Source organism: Pseudophryne corroboree, chromosome 5 (genome assembly GCF_028390025.1).
Source record: "Pseudophryne corroboree isolate aPseCor3 chromosome 5, aPseCor3.hap2, whole genome shotgun sequence".
Lineage (NCBI taxonomy): Eukaryota > Metazoa > Chordata > Amphibia > Anura > Myobatrachidae > Pseudophryne > Pseudophryne corroboree.
Window position 1 is genome coordinate 89,621,249 of NC_086448.1, and position 20,970 is coordinate 89,642,218.

At 44.2% G+C, this 20,970-nt stretch overlaps 1 protein-coding gene across 3 annotated transcripts in view; it reads left to right on the top strand.

Moving 5' to 3' along the window:
* Positions 1-20,970, top strand: part of LOC134927261 (uncharacterized) — a 989,775-nt gene that overhangs the window by 18,945 nt on the left and 949,860 nt on the right. For all 3 annotated transcript variants that reach the window (XM_063921470.1, XM_063921471.1, XM_063921469.1), the window contains exons 3-5: positions 9,447-9,593; positions 13,619-13,768; positions 17,988-18,085. In XM_063921470.1, coding sequence (XP_063777540.1) covers positions 9,447-9,593; positions 13,619-13,768; positions 17,988-18,085 — 395 coding nt within the window. The remainder of the gene's footprint in view (positions 1-9,446; positions 9,594-13,618; positions 13,769-17,987; positions 18,086-20,970) is intronic.

A 20,970-nucleotide genomic window follows, 5' to 3' on the forward strand; every position in this document is an offset into this window, starting at 1 on the left:
TACCCTTGATACTATATTTAGCCTTTGGGTTTTTGAGACCCAAGTGCATGATTTTGCATTTTTTAGCATTAAACTGTAGGTGCCACGTTCTTGACCATTTCTCAAGCCTACCTAGGTCATCAATCATTTGTTTTACCCCTCCCGGTGTGTCTACCCTGTTGCATATCTTTGTATCATCTGCAAAAAGGCATACCTTCCCTTCAATACCATCTGCAATGTCACCAACAAAGATATTAAAGAGAACTGGACCAAGTACAGATCCCTGGGGTACTCCACTGGTAACATTTCCCTCCATAGATTGCACTCCATTTACTACAACTGTCTGTTGTCCCTCACCCCGAGCGCCTGTGCCTGTCACTCAGGCAGAGGTGTTCCCAGTACTGCGATGCGATTGCAAGACCCGGTCTGCACATTTGCAGAATGGGTTCTGCGCGGGCGCAGTTTCCCGATTATCGGGAAACTGCGCGTTTGATCTCTTATGCTGTCCAACCTGAATTAGCCACATATTTACAGATGCAAATTGGAGCCACAGTGGTGGGCAGGTTGGATTGGTTCTGTATATTCTGAATACAGTTATTAGTTTATATGACATTTCATTGAAGGGTGCAACAAGTAATGGTTCAGTTTCTTTTACCAGATCAGTGTTCCTCCTTTTATAGTAATATCGTGACAGTTGGCACGACTTGACGCCTATCCTTATTCCAGTCATGTCATTAAACAGCTGCAGTTGGTTTTGCATTTGGATGTAAAGGATGTTAGGCTTATTTATAATGATAATATTATAAATTTGTGCAAAGTTGTCAAGGAAATTAGTATTAACAAAGTTTGTAACCCATAGATTACTCAGTGTGCACCACAAGTAAGGTGACGAGCCCAGTGAATCTGTGGCACCATTTTTAAATGGACCTATCAATTTAAATTAAAGAATAGGCGCCAGGTTTGATTTGTTACCAGCGCTAAGCGCTGTTTGTTTTAAATTGTATTTTTAAAATTGTCTTTGGTGTTCCGTAGCCCTGGATCCTCTCCAGCGGCCGCGGCACTGCTGTTGGTTAACCCCCATGGCAGGATGTAATGGCATCCGTGTTTGCTGGAGGTGCGGGATGCTGGCTGATCTCGGATGTTTTTTTTAAGCGGCAGTCATTTACAAAGCAAAACCAAGCCTTGTAAATGATTGCCGCTTTAAAAAAAAGTCAGAGTTTGGCCGGCATCCCGCAATTCCGTTAAACTCGGACGCCATTGCATCCTGTCGCGTGTGTCTACAACAGGGTACTGTTGGTGTGTTGAGTGCCATTGTCCTGGCGCTTAGCTCCCAGGTCCCTAATACTTAATGGCAGCAGGTTAAATGGCTGCACGCTAGGGAACAGGGGAAGCCTCAAGCACTGCTGGCAGACAATCAGATTTACCCCCATTGCGTTGAACGGGGAAGGTCTGAGCTGAACTGCCGCTGGGGGACCAGGACTTCTGGCTCAAAGTGCATTGTTGCTGGGCTATGTGAGGTGCTGCAGCCACAGATCACCTCCGGAGGCTGCGGCAAGGCACCTAGTAACCCTCATACACTGCATCAGGGGCACTGCTTGCAAACATCCGCTGGGGTACGTGCACCTTGGCCTTGGCACCCCAGTGCACCAATGCCTGTGGCCAGTTAACAGAATAACATACAGTGAGGTACTGCACCAATGGTCAGATATGCCGCCAGCCCCAGGAGCTTCTTAGGCTGTGGCTCTGGAAGGGGAGCACACCACTGATTGCTGGATACCATGTATAAAATAAAACACAGAAGTGTTTTAAATAAAATAAAATGTATACATGAGTTTTAAATGTATGTGGAGCACTGTGCTGGGAGCGCGGGTCCCAAGCTGCAGTGCTGTGGTAGTTAAAGCTTTGTGCAGTGAATCAGGCATAAAATATGTATGTTAAAGTGTATTCTGTATCAATGTATTTTAAGAGAGTATGCACTTGCTTGCATCCTCGGTGGTCTAGGGGAAATCCAGAGTTCCCTCTGTGCTGCTGGATCCCCCTGGCCCCTCCCAGTGAAATGGAGCCTTTCCCTGCAGCCTCCTCCATGAGAGGGCATGGAAGCTAGAGAGAAAGATAGGCAACACAGCCAGCTAAGTGGCTTCAGGGATCTCCAAATACTGTAGGTTCTTTTCTTTGGCCAGGAAACCCTGCCAGGGTATCTTGTCTGCCCATCTTGGGTCTCTGATTCAGGTAAGAGATGGTGAACTGGGTTCATTAGCAGATTCTTGGAAGGTTGTTTTGGCGGGAACTTTTTTCCCACCCCAGACATGCCGGCACCTGGGCTGTTATTAACATTGCAGGTGGCCTTAGACACAGAGGACTGAACACTCTTCACTGTCCATTGGGGACAATCTTAAAGGTGAGCATGCCTTGGGTATGTAAGGCACATGAACTTAAGTTGATTGGGTAAAAACCATAGGGTGAAGCTACCACCTGTGGTATTGTGTTGATTAGGATAACAAGGTCTGTGAGCCCTGAGAGATATACCTTCTGTGTTGTACTGCTATGAACCTCTGTATGCTGTACCGTCTGAACAATGCTAGTCTTTTAAGACTATTTGAGCAATAAACATTTTGCCTGCAAGACCACTGCTTTTCATCTTGCGACCAACAAGAATGCGACAAATGCTATCCCGTTCTCCGGCTGTTCTGGGTTGAGTCCAGCGTCTCCAAGCTCCGCACTCTGCCAACTACCATGCAGGGATTGGTCCAGGGGATGGACCAGTGGGAATCAGCCGACCCCAGTTAGAAGCATTGTTGGCAGCTTGTCTACGCATACACAGCAGCAAGTGTTTCCATGGCTAGTGGTAGGACCTGGTGGTGGCAGCAAAGTACCCACTCACTACGGATAAGTGGAGTCAGTAGCAGGCGGTTACTGATGGTAAGAGGGAATCCCCTATTGGCCCAGGTCCCGTGAGATCCAAACAAGCTGGTAAATGTAATAGGGTCCGAGTTTGCCGGAGGTGCAGGATTTTGGCCAAGAATGCACGAATGTACCAGGTTGGGTTTGCCTTGTAAATGATTGCCGTTTTAAAAATGCGTGCATTCTCGGCTGAAATCCTGCACAATGTTACTACTACACAGGTACTAGTGGTACTGGACCTTGGGCTAGGACCATTGAAACAAGAACTGGACACAAGACTGGGACAGGTATCCAAAATAGTAGACTTGGCGATAACACGCTAAGGAGCACAGAAACAGGGCTCATGCTGAGGGCTGTGAGACTTGTTGCACTGGCAAAATGGCAGGACTACAGAAAGTCCCTTTATAGGGTTAGCTGGACGTAGAATGGTCCGAGAACCAGAAACTGAATTTACATTGGTGGTCAGCTGATCCAGGCAAACATGGTGACGCCCACACTCCGAGCAAGCAAGCAAACTTTTGTTTGTCTATCATGTAATTAGTGCTTGCCCAACATCACCAGTGGATGCTAAAACTCGTTGCGTCTGATAAGTGGTGCTCCAGCCAATCAGCACACACCTGTCATGACGGTTGGTAGCTGATTGGCTGGAGTACCATTTATCATACGCAATGAGTTGTATCACTTGGGCCCCTATGTTTTCTATAGCTATTATTTTGTATACTGGGTGTGATGATGAATTTTAGTATTTACATAATGTAGCACTTTTCCTTTCTAATACCTATGTACCTTATATGTATTGTTTTGTATGATCAAATTTGTTTGGTTGTTACTACAATATGTACCTCGCTGTATGGTTCAGTTACTGTCCAGTATTCATGGGCCCTTTCTTGTACAGATAGAGCCACGCTTATCTAGGCTTCTCTGCTGCGCCTAGGCACACCATGGTTTATTAGCATAAGCCCTTCATCTATTGTTGGGGCAGTACGGATGGTGTGATGGTTAGCATTACTGCCTCACAGCACTGAGGTCATGGGTTCAATTCCCACCATGGCCCTAACTGTGTGGAGTTTGTATATTTTCCCCGTACTTGCGTGGGTTTTTCCCGGGTACTCCGGTTTCCTCCCACAATCCAAAAATATACTGGTAGGTTAATTGGCTCCCAACAAAATTAACCCTATTGTGAATATGTGTGCGTGTACATGTGGTATGAAATATAGATTGTAAGCTCCACTGGGGCAGGGACTGATGTGAATGGCCAAATATTCTATCTAAAGCGCTACGGAATATGTGTGCGCTATATAAATAACTGGTAAATAATAATAATAATATTGTTCTCGGCTGCAATACAATACAAAGAGAACAATATGTTAATTGTAATGTTGGTTCTACCATGTTTTAATGTAAACAGTTTTTATTTACTCATTCCTTGAATAGAAGTATTTAAAAAATTTCATAAATGACTTGATTAGTGCCCACATATTCTACTGTGCTTTACTGTTGGAGACAAAACAGTAATAAAACAACACTGGGTAATACCAGACAGGGAAAGGTGAGAGGGTCTTGCTTGAAGGAGGTTTATGGGGGTTATTCAGAGTTGTTAGCAAACCAAAAAAGTTAGCATTTGGGCAAAACCATGTTGAACTGCAGGTGGGGCAGATATAACGTGCAGAGAGAGTTAGATGTTCGGGAGTTATATTGTTTCTGTGCAGGGTAAATACTGGCCGCTTTAATTTTTCATTGCAATTTAGATCTCCGTTTGAACAACACTCTTTAAGGGCACATTAATTAGGGGATGTGGTTATGTGACTGGTATCTATCCCCCCCCCCCCCCCCCCCCCCCCCCATCCTGGCGCAATCTAAAGCTCGGGATCCTGGCGTCGGCATGATGACCGATGGGTTCCCAAACGCGTGTCACCCGATCCCAACCCTTAATTATTTACCAGGGGGTAAATTGACTAAGATGGGAGTTCTATTTTAGATGGGATGTTACCCATAGCAACCAATCGGGTCCTACTTCTCATTTATCTAGCACCTTCTAGAAGATAATATCTGGTATCTAATTGGTTACTATGGGCAACATCCCATCTGAAATAGAACTCCCATCTTAGTAAATTTACCCCCAGATATGTATTTGAGCAATTTACTTTACTGTCAACACTATATATCCCAAGTAAACATGTCTGTCCCATCGCTAGCATCCTATTGTGTCAGGGTCTGATTTGATGAGCACAACTGATCTATGTATCCCCTGATTAGTTGGACACAGATCTTTTAGAATAATCCAGTACATAGTGCCTAAAGGTTCACGCCAAAGGGAGACGGACCACTTATGAAACACACACCCCAAGAGTGTCTGACTACTACTAGTACAGTGCATCCAGAAAGTATTCACAGCGCTTCACTTTTTCTACATTTTGTTATTTTACAGCCTTATTCCAAAATGGAATAAATGAATTTTTTCCCTTTAAAATTCTTTTTGTGATTTTTTTTTTTTTTGTGTGTGTGCAAATTTATTAAAAATAAAAAACTAAGAAATCACATGTACATAAGTGTTCACAGCCTTTGCCATGAAGCTCAAAATTGAGCTCAGGTGCATCCTGTTTCCAATTATCATCCTTGAAATGTTCCTACAGCTTAATTGGAGTCCACCTGTGGTAAATTCAGTTGATTGGACGTGGTTTGGAAAGTCACACACCTGTCTATATAAGGTCCCACACTTGACTGTGCATGTTTGAGCACAAACCAAGCATGAAGTCAAAGGAATTGACTGTAGACCTCCGAGACAGGATTGTCTCGAGGCACAAATCTGGGGAAGGGTACAGAAAAATATCTGCTGCTTTGAAGGTCCCAATGAGCACAGTAGCCTCCATCATCCGTAAATGGAAGAAGTTCGGAACCACCAGGACTCTTCCTTGAGCTGGCCGGCCATTTAAACTGAGAGATCGGGGGAGAAGGGCCTAAGTCACGAAGGTGACCAAGAACCCGATGGTCACTCTGTCAGAGCTATGGCATTCTTCTGTGGATAGAAGATAACTTTCCAGAAGGACAACCATCTCTGCAGTAATCCACCAATCAGGCCTGTATGGTAGAGAGGCCAGACGAAAGCCATTCCTTAGTAAAAAGCACATGTCGGTCCGCCTGGAGTTTGCCAAAATGCACCTGAAGGACTCTCAGACCATGGGAAACCAAATTCTCTGGTCTGATGAGACAAAGATTGAACTCTTTGGCATGAATGCCAGGCCTTATGTTTGGAGGAAACAAGGCACCGCTCCTCACCAGGTCAGTACCATCCCTACAGTGAAGCATGGTGGTGGCAGCATCGTGCTGTGGGGATGTTATTCAGCGGCAGGAACTGGGAGACTAGTCAGGATAGAGGGAAAGATGAATGCAGCAATGTACAGACACATCCCGGATGGAATCCTTCTCCAGAGTGCACTTGACCTCAGACTGGGGAGACGTTTCATCTTTCAGCAGGACAATGACTCTAAACACAGCCAAGATATCAAAGGAGTGGCTTCAGGACAACTCTGTGAATGTCTTTGAGTGGCAAAGCCAGAGCACAGACTTGAATCCGATTAAACATCTCTGGAGAGATCTGAAACGGGCTGTGCACCGATGCTTCCCATCCACCCCGATGGAGCTTGAGAGGTGCTGCAAAGAGGAATGGGTGAAACTGCCCAAAGATAGGTGTGCCAAGCTTTTGGCATCATATTCAAAGAGACTTGAGGCTATAATTGCTGCCAAAGGTGCATCAACAAAGTATGAGCAAAGGCTGTGAATACTTATGTACATGTGATTTATTTTTATTTTTGATAAATTTGCAAATATCACAAAAAAACTTTCACGTTGTCATGCATGGGGTATTGTGTGTAGAATTTTGAGGAAAAAAATGAAATTATTCCATTTTGGAATAAGGCTGTAACATAACAAAATGTGGAAAAAGTGAAGTGCTGTGAATACTTTACGGATGCACTGTAGTTAGTCTTGGCTATGTTCCTGCTTTCTTACTGTCCATGGGGGTCATTCCAAGTTGATCGTAGCTGTGCTAAATTTAGCACAGCTACGATCATCTTCCCTGACATGCGGGGGTACGCCCAGCACAGGGCTAGTCCGCCCCGCATGTCGGTCCGGCCCCTCCCGCACAAATACAAAAGCATCGCACAGCGGTGATGCTTTTATATTTGTGGAGTAACTCCCGACCAGTGCAGCTCCTGCGGCTGGCTGGGAGTTGATCGTCGCTGCGCCCCCCCCCCCCCCAACGGTCCGGCCATGCCTGCGTTGGCAGAACGGCGCCCCTTAAACAGCGGCTTAACGCCGCCGCCCAGCCCAATCCCGCCCAGCGACCACCTCTGCTTGTCAGACGGCCTTCGGCCGTCTGGCATGCGCCGGCACACTGCGGCACATGCGCACATCCGACCCGATCGCTGCGATAAACTGCAGCGAGCTATCAGGTCGGAATGACCCCCCATATGTCCATAGAGTTCTTATGCTGGGTGTGTACATGTCTTTTATGCTGTTAATATCAACAAATAGGTTTGATTTCCCATGTGTGGCACTAATTAAGCTCCATGCTTTAGTATGATCCATTCAAAATCAGTTTGTTAATTATCAGGCAGAAAATGGCTATCTCTCCGTGCACAGAGTCAGCTGACAACATCACCAGTAGCCCGTTCGGCTTGAGCTTTTCTGAATGCAGGGCAACCAATCTCTCCATTTCTGTCACCCGTGTGGGGCCACTTTGGAAGCTTATCCCCTTGCCTGCCTTACTGTATCACCGAATATGGTTTGTCTAGGATTGCGTGGCCTACTGATTCTACTGGGCGGCCCGTGTGGGAAGTATCAGCCGCCTTCTCCCCAGTCTGATTTATGGCTCAATGAATGTTGGCCACAAGGATAGCACAGAGGTTTTGGAGACCTATAAAGGGGACATCAGACTTCCAAATTGTCTCTCTCAGAATGGTACATCTTCACCCAAACACTGTGTAAATGTGTTTTGTATTATTATAATATATAATTCTCCTACATACATCACAGCAATGTTCATACATTGAAATAATGACAGAGCATTTACTAAACCCCTTAATGTTATCATTATCATCAGTGGCAAATGCAGGATTTGTAGAGGAAGGTTTCCCAATGCAGTCCACAATCTCCCACTCTGTGGAACATTGCAGCAAGTTCGGGAGTCTGGTGAAGCGGATGAAGAACCTAGTAATGACCCTGGACATTAATGTAAATGTTTTTTATTTATATGCTGTATGGAATACAGTATTAATAGTTAACTCTGTTGATGGTCTATAGTATAGGTTGTTGGAAAAGGTCAAACCAGAATTGCCTACCCTCCTGGAACGGCTGGGAGGCTCCTGCAAAATCGGGTGACTCTTCTGGACCCCAGAAAGGCAGGCAAGTGTCCCGGATTTAGATGCATCCCCGCACTCCCCTTCTGCTGTTAGTGGAAGTGGGCAGTGCGAGGGGCCGCCCGCCCGTGTCCCTCTGAAGCCGCTGCCCGCCCACCTTGACACTACCGTGTCCCGCCGCCACCCGCCCACTTGTGTTCCGCAACTTCCTCTGAACTTGAAGCCGCCGCCGCCCGCCCGCCTGTGTCCAGCTTCAGCTGGACACAGGCGGGCGGCTTCAAGTTCAGAGGAAGTTTTCAAGCCGCTGCGGCGTCTGTGCAGCCTTCTCAATGGCCCAGCGTCAGCCCGGCCCCCCTCCCCTGCAATACGGAAGCCGCTGCCGCCCACCAGACTCCTGCTGCTGAAGTCGCCGCCCGCAACAGCACGTAAGTGACTTCACTACACTATATTACACTACACTTCACTACATTACACTACACTATATTACACTACATCACAGTACACTTCACAACACTACACTACACCCTAAGGGTAGGAGAGGGGGGGGGGGGGGGGTTGTACGGAGGACTGGCTGCCGTACTGTGTTAAAGGTGGAAAGGGGGACTCTGCCTGCCATAATGTGTAAAAGGGGGACGCTCTCTGCGTAATGTGTAAAAAAGGAGACGCTGTCTGCCGTAACGTGTAAAAGAGGGACACTGTCTGCCGTATTGTGTAAAAAGGGGGCACTGTCTGCCGTAATGTGTAAAAAAGGGGGACGCTGTCTGCCATAATGTGTAAAAAGGGGACATTGTCTGCCGTAATGTGTGAAAAGAGGACGCTGTCTGCCGTAATGTGTAAAAGGGGCTCTACCTGCTGTAGTGGCGCTACTGTGCAGCGTAATTTGAATAATGGAGACTACTGTGCACCATTATATGAATTGGTATTATTGTGTGGCCACACCCCTTTCCCGTGAAGCCACGCCCCTATATTTTTGCACGCGCCTACGGCGCGCACTGCCGCCGGTTTGCGTTGAGGGAGGGGCGCCGATGCCGTTTCTTGCACACAGCACTAAAATGTCTAGTTACGGCACTGCATATTATATACCATTGCTATTATTGTTGGAATTTGAGCCACTTGCCAAAAGGAGGAGGGTTTCTGGGCAACCTCACCCCCTGTGTTTGCCTATTATTATAACCATCTCTTAATTTCATAATTGCGTTTTGTCCCCAGACGGAAGAGTATTTGGACAGCTGTAATTTGGAGATGGCCCAGCTATTTTGTCAGAGAGCCCTGGATATGGAGCCCAGCAACCTTGAGATCCTGGATATGATGGGGAACATCTGCATGGAGCTGGGGAACGCAGAGAAAGCAGAACAAATATCCTTTTGAACCTTTGTAGTAAATGCAGTAACAAAGTATTGATTTGTACTAATGTTAATAATCTGACAGCAAGAGAACAAATGCTGTAAATCTAAAACAAAAAAACAAATGGTTTATGGAAAACATGTTATTATCTTTAAGTATATATTGTATTTGTTGTGTTAGTTTCATATCTAGATTTTTATTTTTTCTTTCTTTTTTTTTACCCCCCATGCGAATACTGTAGCACATTTGAGAGGAGAGACTTGGGGCTAAATTTACTAAGCAGCACTTTTCAAAGCTGCTCCAGTGGATTCTGGACAGTACCTACAGTATGGTGGTTTTCCTAGACTGTGTTTGGCAGGTCCAGACCTAGGTATTCGCAGATCGTGCTGCTGCCTGGAGGGCAACCCTGGTATTACAACTTTTCCTGACCGTGAAATCTTGGCACTAGGATGTTGCTTAATACTGATGGTGACCATAATATAATAGATTAGTGACAGCTGCCACAGAGGCTTGCATGCATATTAAACATTACAGGGAAAATTCACCAGTAGGACCGTCAGGGAAGCATACTCCCCCCCCCAAAAAGGCACAAGAACAAGGGGCCTACTTCAGAGTTGATCGCAGCAGCAAATTTGTTAGCAATTGGGCTAAACCATGTGCACCGGGGGGAGGGGGGCAGATATAACATGTGCAGAGAGAGTTAGATTTGGGTGGGGTGTGTTGAAACTGAAATCTATATTGCAGTGTAAAAATAAAGCAGCCAGTATTTACCCTGCACAGAAACAAAATAACCCACCCAAATCTAACTCTCTCTGCACTTTATATCTGCCAGACCTGCAGTGCACATGTTTTTTCCCCAACTGCTAACAAATTTGCTGCTGCGATCAACTCTCAATTACCCCCAAGAACGGGCAAGCTGCTGTAACCTATTTATACCCAGGTACTTATCAGTGGGACAAATTATTGTACAATGACCAATAGGCATGTTGGTTAATATGGACTGATGAATCTAATGGCAATAACTCAAACAATATGGAACAATGATCTATATTGACTACAGAAAATTCTTTAGTAAAAATATGATAAATTATTTATGGAGTTCCATATAGGAGCACATAAAGAATATACACAGATTACCTATAAAATATAGTTCTATACAGTACTGTGCAAAAGTTTTAGACAGGTATGGAAAAAATGCTGCAAAGTAAGAAGCTTTCAAAAATAAGTGTTAATGGTTTATTTTATCAATGGACAAAATGCAAAGTGAATGAACAGAACAGACATCTAAATAAAATAAATATGTGGTGTGACCACCTTTTTCCTTCAATACAGCATCAATTCTTCTAGGTACACTTGCACACAGTTTTTGAAGGAACTTGACAGGGAGTTTGTTCCAAACCACAGATCTTCTGTGGATGTAGGCTTGCTCAAATCCGATCTCTTCATGTAATCAGACAGACTTGATGCGGACAGACTTGATGTTGAGATCAGGGCTCTGTGGGGGCCATATCACTTCCAGGACTCCTTGTTCTTTCATACACTGAAGATAGTTCTTAATGACATTGGCTGTATGTTTGGGGTCGTTTTTCTGATGCAGAATAAATTTGGAGCCAATCAGAAGCCTCCCTGATGGTATTGCATGATGTATAAGTACCTGCATGTATTTCTCAGCATTAATCCTGACCAAATCCCCAACTCCATTTGCTGAAATGCAGCGCCAAACTTGCAAGGAACCTTCACTATACTTCACTATTGCCCACAGACACTCATTATTGTACCGCTCTCCAGCTCTTCAGCCAGCAAACTGCCTTCTGCTACAGCCATATATTTAGATTTTTGACCCCTCAGTCCAGAGCACCTGCTGCCATGTTTCTATACTCCAGTTCCTATGTTTTTGTGCATAGATGAGTCGCTTGGCCTTGTTTTCACATTAAAGGTATGGGTGTACCTGGGTTCCACTGGTTTCTGCCAGTTCTGAGCTGATGGCACTGCTGGACATCTTTCGATTTCGAAGGGAAGTAAGCATTATGTGTCTTTTATCTGATGCACTAATTTTCCTTGTCCGACCACTGCATCTATGGTCCTCAACATTGGCCGTTTCTTTGTGCTTCAATGCTGAGAAATACAGGCAGGTACTTATCCATCATGCAATACCATCAGGGAGGCGTCTGATTGGATCCAAATTTATTATGCAGCAGTACAACAACCTTAAACAGACATCCAATGTTATTAATAACTATGTTCAGCGTAAAGAAGAGCAAGGAGTCCTGGAAGTGATGATATGGCCCTACAGAACCCTGATCTCAACATTGTTGAGTCTGTCTGGGATTACATGAAGAGACAGAAGCAAGCCTTCATCCACAGAAGATCTGTGGTTAGTTCTCCAAGATGTTTTGAACAACTTCCCTGCCGAGTTCCTTCAAAAACTGTGCGAGTGTATCTAGAAGAATTAATGCTGTTTTGAAGGCAAAGAGTGGTCACACCACATATCGATTTGATTCAGATTTCTCGTTTGTTCATTCACTTTGCATTTTGATAATTGATTAAAAAAAAATATTAACACTTCTATTATTGAAAGCAGTCTTACTTTACAGTATTTTTTCCACACCTGCCTAAAACATTTGCACAGTACTGTATGTCAAAATAAAACCATAGGTATGGAATAGTGCAATTGTCACCAAAAATGAAGATTAAGGGTGCGCTTGGATATATATGAACTCCAGAGCGGAGTGAGTCTCTCCAAAGCGTTGTTATCAAGTCTGATGCAAGGAAACATTCCTTCCTAATTTGTATGAAGTGGTGTGGCGGAGATATCTGGATTAGTAGTGGCCTCTTCACTGCCGCCTATGTAGACCCATATGGGAGTAGGCATCGCTGAGTTTACCGGAGTGTTGCAGATGCGAAACAAATGGAGGATGATTCACACATGCAATGAAGGTTAGCAGAAGGAGGTGCAAGCGTGGATGCAAGCCACTTGCTGAGGCGGTATCAGTTGTGTTGAATTAAAGTATATGAAAAGCCAGTTCCATAGATTTCCAAGGTGTACCTCAAGATTTAAGCAGCCTAATGTGTTTCGCTGATATAATCATCTTCTTCACTTGCCTCTGAATAAGCTGATTTTACAGTCTATCATTCGGCCTGTGATCCTCATCTCTTAAAGTCGTCTGCTGAAAACGCAGGACCAGCAGCAAAGGTATTAGGCAGAACAGTCAGTAGTGCGTACACACTTCAAGGTGTGTGTGACATTGTGCCATCGCATCTGACAACTGTTACTGTAGGATGCACATAACACCTGATCTTCAGATGCAACTAGTTTTCTTCTGATAAAACATTCATACATACTGAAGATGGCTCATGAACAGGTCCGGAATTGGAAGAACTGTCCGACGATTGTATAGGTGAGAATCAAGCTATAGGGGGGTATTCAATTAGTGCCGTTTTTTCGACCAGTCGAAAAAACTGCACCTTTTGCCCGTTTTTAGTGCCATTTTTTTGACTGGTCGAAAAATCCGGCACTGCCTAAAACCAAGCGTATCGGCGAATTCACCACCAATACACGTGGTTTGGCGAATTTGCGGGCATTTTCGCCCGTTTTTGACGCAATTTTCACCCATGCTGATTCAGCATTAAAAAAAAAAGTTACACGGCATGGGCGAAAATGGATTCAAAAACGTTAGAAAACGCCTGCAATTCAATACCCTCTGTCGAATTAGTGCCGTTTTTTTCGACCAGACGAGTAAACGGCACTTACAGTAATTGAATACCCCTTTAGGGTGCAATGAGAAACGAGTTTGGGAACCTCTGCCTTACACTATAAACTTTCCATTGCAGCTCATTTGAAAAATAGTCGGATAAATGTATTTTATTTTTACATATATTAATTTTTTTTTTTTTATTTAATATAATTGTTGTGTTGTGTTTTTGTTACCCATTACTTGGGACAGACCAATTTTAACATTTTTAACCTAATTAAGAGATTGACAATTCATTAAAAGCTGGTGAGTGCTTTCCATTTATGTTCCTTAATTCCACAGTAGGTCTTGCTGAAGGCCGTGGAGCTTTGCCCTGACGAAGGACATGCCAAATATATGTGCCTGGGACAGATTCACTGCAAGGAGGAAGCCTTAAAGTATTTTCAGAAGGGATTACAAATTATGATTGATGCTTATCAAAGTCAACCGCAAGTGGTAAGTACATTATCGCATGTTCTATCATTTCCTATTTTACTTGCCACTTGAAAATGATCATTGTAGATTGTCAGCGCACACACAAACGCCTGCATTCTGAATAAAACATTAAAGTCTTAGAGGTGTTATATTCATTTAATCTCATTATATTTTCACTGCGTTCCCAATAACACTCTCTAACATTTCAGCAGCCATCCGTCTTCTGTGTCCCAATTATTTTCTCTGTCCGTGAAAATTATGTAATTTCGCTGACTTCTGAGCTATATTACTGAAAATGTTTTAGAACTCCACTGTAATCTTCTATATGAACTAGTGAGATTTACATAGACTAATGTCTGTCAGCGATTAAACTTATTGGTGTTGTTCAGCCAATGAGCATAAATTGCTAGGAATAAAAAAAAAAAAAAACCTTACACAAAAATAATGAATTACCTTCTCTTCAGCAGCTGCAAAATATATTCTTCATAGCAAGTGTACGAGGGGTGTGCAATAAGTTTCTGAATGCACAAAAAGTATTATATTTACAGTACAAAGTGAACGTAAATTTTTTTCAAAGTATTTGCCAGAGGAGAGTGTGGTAAATTAGGCAGTCCGGATGGAGTAATGGTTAGCATTACTGCCTCACAGTACTGAGGTCGTGGGTTCAATTCCCACCATGGCCCTAATTGTGTGGAGTTTGTTTATTCTCCCCGTACTTGCGTGGGTTTCCTCTGGGTACTCCGGTTTCCTCCCACACTCCAAAAATATACTGGTAGGTTAATTGGCTTCCAACAAAAATTAACCCTAGTGTGAATGTGTGTGCATGTACATGTGGTAGGGAATATAGATTGTAAGCTCCACTGGGGCAGGGACTGATGTGAATTGGCAAATATTCTCTGTAAAGCGCTGCGGAATATGTGTGCGCTATATAAATAACTGGTAATAAATAATAAATAAAAAATTGCTGGCGCTCAAACCGCTTGGTGAGGCAGCTGGACCATATGTCTTCTACATGCTGGATTAAGGTCTCCGCTGCAACTTCTAGTAACTCAAAATAAATCCCACGCATCTTGCGCTTGATTTATGGGAACAGAAAGAATTCGCAAGGGGCCAGGTTTGGACTGTATGGTGGATGACCAAGCTCATGGATGCACTCATGAGCCAGAGAATCCACCACTTTTCTGGATTTATGGGCAGGTGCAATGTCGTGATGGAGAAAGGGCTCCATGAGCGCCAGTTCTTGCGGCAGGAATTGGTTTGCGTACCCGTCCCCAGTGATGGTACGCTGCTCCACAAAAACAGCCACTATCTGCTTGGCCACACTGCGCTCACATCGGAAACTTCTGTAGTGGCGCACCTCCAACTGGGGTCCACTGTTGTTTAGTCTCTGTGTCGAAGCTGTAGATCCAGGATTCATCGACACTGATGATTCATCGACACTGACGGTCCCCCTAGCGTCCACCTTTACTATGGCCCACACGGCAGCAACGTTTTCCTCTGTGATGGCAGACACGTGTCAGCCACATCGCTCCTCATCTTCCAGGGACTGTCTCCCGCTTCAAAATTCTGCAAACTACTCAAACACAGTGTTTTAGGTTAATGCTTCCTCCCCAAAAGCAGCTCGTAGTCAGTCAAAACTCTCCTGCTGTTGAAGACTACTCTTGTAGTGGTAGAAGATCATGGCTCTCCAGTGGCCTCTGATGAGCTCCATAACATGTTTGTGAAGGAAGTGAACATGCTGACTTCATTGTGCAGCGCTGCTTATATACGGCTCTGTGCTCTGACATTACAGAAGAACTTTAGTCAGAGAATGCGGTTCACAACCAGACAGTCAGATTGTGTCTATTCTACCTATACACTGCACATCCAGAAACTTATTGCACACCCCTCGTATATATGTACTTTTGCAGGTCTGCATGAATGAGACTCGTATGTAGGAACATGCTTTTACTGCCTACCTTCATCAGAATGCCCCTATCCTCCCTCATTCCAATTTCCCAGCTCTCCATCTCTTTTAAAACACCCGGCTTTGTAGCAGGGGTTTATATCTTGATCTGTACAGATGTGTTCATGTGCATCCGGTCTCAAGACGCCATTGCAGTCTCAAGATACTTACTGTACTGGTCTGCAATCTTGTATATGCTTGTGTTTACTTTGCGAGCGCAGAATGATTTGAAGCTGCTCTACGCGGTCAGGCCTCACCCCCCTAGTGAGAGGAAATTACTAATTTTCCTCAGTGGAGTTTTTTTTTTTAATTACACCAATTTTTAATCTCCTCTGTACTTAGAGGTGGGAGTCAGTTTTGCTCTGCCCTAGTGGACAAATATCATTCCAGGTTGAAGTGATTCCGTGAATATGAACACATCGGGCCTGATTTGGAGTCAGACGCTAACTGCGTGCTTTGCTGATAGGCACGCAGTTGGCTGATGTTGTAAGTCCTGCATTTGCGTTCCCATGGTGATTGCACTGAGACGCAGAATGAATCTGAACGCAGGGAGTGTGGATTTTAGGGGGCTTTCCTGGGAGGTATCAAGGTTGGCTAGGCAGATGTGGTTATGCCGTTGACAGTGTCTGGTTCTAAAGATGGACATCCGCTCACATATAGACATTCCCTGCAGCAAGTTGGTGTCTCATTAGGAACAGTATCAGCTGGGGCATTAGTATAAAGATGCAGACGACGGAGGTGGCAAAAACTGCGTCTGATTTATCTTTTTATTAGAAAAAAAAAAAGTATTTCTTTTATTAGTATTCTTTATATATAAGGTTCCAAAAGGGATCAGCAGTTCCTCACAAAGTACATATACAGATACAGCGCAAATATACCAGGATATAAAGTGCATAAAAATGACAGCACAAACAAAGCAATAAATAGCAACACCCCAATAGCTAAACATTCATGCCAATGCAGACTGCACAATGACAAAATCCATAGTGGCTGTCTGTTTTTTTTTATTATTATTATCCTTTATTTATATCACGCCACAAGGGATCCGCAGCGCACAATTACAGAGTACATCAATGAAAAATCAAAGCAGGACAATAGTGACTTACAGTTGAAGACAATATTGGACAAGTACAGGGTAAATAACACTGACATAAGTAGAGTGGCAGAAAACCGTGGGATTAGGTGCCATCGAGGATGGTTTAAGAAAGGATAAGCACATGAGGGTTGAGGGCCCTGCTCGTGAGAGCTTACATTCTAAAGGGGAGGGGCAGACAGACAGGGGTGATGGGGTACATAGAGAGCGTAGAACAGAGGGTTAGGATGAGATTTGGCTGGGTTTGGTGAAGACGTGGGTCTTGAGAGCCGTTTGAGGTTTTGTAGAGAGGTGGAGAGTCTGAGGGGAAGAAGAATTACCTGTGACCTAGTGGATGGGTGCAATGTTCTTGGCAGCTGTTAGCAGGAGCTAATGGGGGTCATTCCGAGTTGATCGTTGCTGTGCTAAATTTAGCACAGCTGCGATCATCTTCCCTGACATGTGGGGGGACACCCAGCACAGGGCTAGTCCACCCTGCATTTCAGTCGTCCCCCCCCCCCCCCTCACGCAGCCGCCGCGGCCCTCCCCCCCCCCCCCCCAATAGTTTGGCCATGCCTGCGTTGGCTGGACCACTCCCCCTAAACGGCGGCTTAATGCCGCCGTTCAGCCCCCTCCCGCCCAGCGACCGCCTCTGTCTGAGGTGATCGCTAGGCAACGAAAGCTGTCATGCGCTGGCGCACTGCGGCGCCGGCGCATGCGCAGTTCTGACACGATCGCTGCGCTGTGACAAACTGCAGCGAGCGATCGGGTCGCAATGACCCCCAATAGCATAAGTAGGGACAGGATGAGAACACAATGGAAGAGCGCTCTGCTCATATGAGCTTACCAGTAGTAGAGGGACAGACCGATATGAGTGACATAGAGGGGTGAGTCACTGGGGATTTTAGTGGGCAACTGATGATTTCATATATCTAAAATTGTGTTGTGTGCAAATTTTGGGGAGCTGCGGAGCTGAAATTCTGTATTCTTCAGAATTATTGGAAGGTGACGCTAAATTGTCAATATTCCATGGAAATTTATCCCTGGGTGTCTCTGAGTAGTCTGGAGTATTTTGTCACAAGCCATATCCCCTAAAAGATTAAAGAAAATGATTGATGCATCAATTTTAATGACAATGTATATTGTTGGTATAGGGACTTTGTTGAAACTGTACTCTTATTGTGCAAAAATAATCATTTCATCTCTCCCCTCTTTCTATGCAGTCGGGGGCCGCCAGCTGCCCTGATAAAATGGAAGTGACTACAAAGGATATCTCAACAGCTTTCTGCTCTGTCGCTGAGATTTATCTCACTGATCTTTGGTAAATTACATATTTTTTCCCCCCTTCTTTTCCCCTTGTGAAGCGCAAGACATGACAATCACAAATTGTGTCTTTAGTTTTCTGTAATTCTCACTTTGGTGAAATAGAAGCCTTTGAATTCTGTACCTTACATGGAAACCTCAGAGCCTGTCTTGATGCTGACGTGACCTTGTCCGTGGTGCTGAAAATTCACAAATGATTGAAGTAATAAAAAAAGTCTAGAGGTTTGCAAGCTTTGAATTGGTTTGTGGTTCAGTCTTAGCATCTCTTTATACACATTTCATAAATCTCTACTTTCATTTCAAAAATAGTACTTTAATATGCAAAGGCAATATAAAATAGGAATAAAGTGTCAAATCTGCAAAGGTTCAATCATTACCAACTGTGAATTATTATTAACAAAATGTACTGGGCTAGTTCATTAAAACATGTACAGTCAGATTTTAAAGACTACTTATTATGGTCCCTTTTATATCTGTCGGATGTGTGTATTAAGAGCCAGATGTATAATAGATGACGTGTCTTGCTCTCAGTGAAGGTGTAGCAAAGTTTGCAGATTTCAGCATAGCTATGTAGCAGTTATTTGCCAGTGGCTTTGCCAGAGACCATTGGTCCTCATGCTAATTTTATTCATGTTGGCAGCGGGTAGGTCAGGAGGTTCCAGCAAATAGCAGCAAGCAATGGAAGCAGTCGCAGCTCTGTACGTTTGCCCATTACTGTGTACAGGAAGATGTATGAAACTATATTTAACATAAGCTTTCCCTTGTTATAGTCAAGAAATCTGAATAAAAGTTTAAGAAATATTGGGGCAGATGTATTAACCTGGAGAAGGCATAAGGAAGTGATAAGTGCAAGGTGATAAATGCACTAGCCAATCAGCTCCTAACTGTTAAATGCACCAGCCAATCCGCTCCAATATGTAAATTAACAGTTAGGAGCTGATTGGCTGGTGCATTTATCACCTTGCACTTATCACTGGTTTATCACTTCCTAATGCCTCCAGGTTAATACATCTGCCCCATTATTCCTTCCCACAAACCAGACATGGGGCCGGATATAATGAAGTCCGAGTTGGCCCGGAGGTGCAGGTTCCTGGCTGAACTTGGACTTTTTTTTTTAAAGCGGCGATCATGTACAAGTGTACCCATGCCTTACAAATGATTTTCACGTTAAAAAAAACATCCTTTTTCAGCCGGGAACCCGCACATCCGGCCAACTCGGACTTCATTATGGGTGTGGTTCATTGGGTCGACAGTGACTAGGTAGACACCTGAAATAGGTCTACGTGGTCATCAGGTCAACACGGAAAAAGGTCGACATGAGTTTGTTTATTTTTTGAAGTGTAGTTTTCTTTGTAAAGTGACCCGGAACACCAATTAGTGCACAGTGTCCCCTCGCATAGCGAGCTTTGGGCAAGGTGCTTCGCTCTGCTACCGCTGCGCTCGGCACAGGTTACTATTCCTAGTCGAAGTCCACGTGGATCGTAAAGTATGAAAAAGTTGGAAAAAACTCTGAAAAACTCATGTCGTCCTTTTCATGTGTCGACCTTTGCCATGTCGACCAATAGTGGTCGACCTAAAGACCGGATACCCTTCATTACATCCCGGCACATGAAGTAAGTTTTGGACCTTGTTACTCTCGCATCCCCCCACCCTGTCAGTTAGCCAAGTTGTCTGGATAATGACTTATTTTCTTTCTGAGATTTCTCTATAATTCTGTAGTCATGCCACTTTCTAATCTGTACTTATGCATTAAGGGGAGAGAAGTACAAAACCTTAGTACAGAGAGCATAAATAAACACTAATAAAGAGATATGGTCCTTGGCCACCCGGTCACTGTACATAGCTGTGTACAGCACAATGGGTGAGCCTAGGTCTTACCAGTGAACACTAGACATCTTGTCACTTAGTCAGGGATTTCTTCCAGGAAGCCTAATTTACAACAAACAAAGTGGCTGAGCTGCAATGCAAAGTTCTCTCCAGTGACATCAGGTGGTTCAGTTTCCACCAATGGGCATTGGCTTGTGGACCTAAACAGTGTCACGTGACGATGAGCAGAGGCTTGCACTGGGTGGTGGGAGGAGTTTGGGTAGAGTGAGGCCTATTCTTTGTTTGTCTTTGCAGAAATGTACACAGCTGTTTTTACGGCAAAATAAGTTTTATTATCCAACAGCTATGCACTCTTAATAACAGTATATTATTATTATTATTACCAGTTATTTATATAGCGCACACATATTCCGCAGCGCTTTACAGAGTATATTTGCCCATTCACATCAGTCCCTGCCCCAGTGGAGCTTACAATCTATATTGCCTACTATATTTACACGCACACACATACACGCTAGTGTTAATTTTTTTGGGATCCAATTAACCTACCAGTATATTTTTGGATTGTGGGAGGCAAACGGAGTACCCGGAGGAAACCCACACAAGTACGGGGAGAATATACAAACTCCACACAATTGGGGCTATGATTGGAATTGAACCCATGACCTCAGTGCTGTGAGGCAGTAATGCTAACCATTGCACCATCCGTACTAGTAGTACACATACACTGACCGAACTGGAAATGTTTGAAATTATATTTACATTTCTGTTCAGATGAATACACGCTACTCGTCACCAGTTCAGCCTGGGAAAGACTGACTGCTATGTCCTTTAATGCTTTGATTATGAAAGTTTATGCCTCCCTGGTATCTCAGATACTGAGAATCTGTTGAAACTTTACGTATACATTTGTGAATATTAGTAGCTTTTTCATAATGCATGGACCGATTCCCCGTTCTTCCAGTCTGACCTGCCGTTGATTAGCAGTCTATCAGGAAATCGGCAAAATACATCATGTTCGAAATACTTGACTCGCTAATACTGATCATTTGGAAT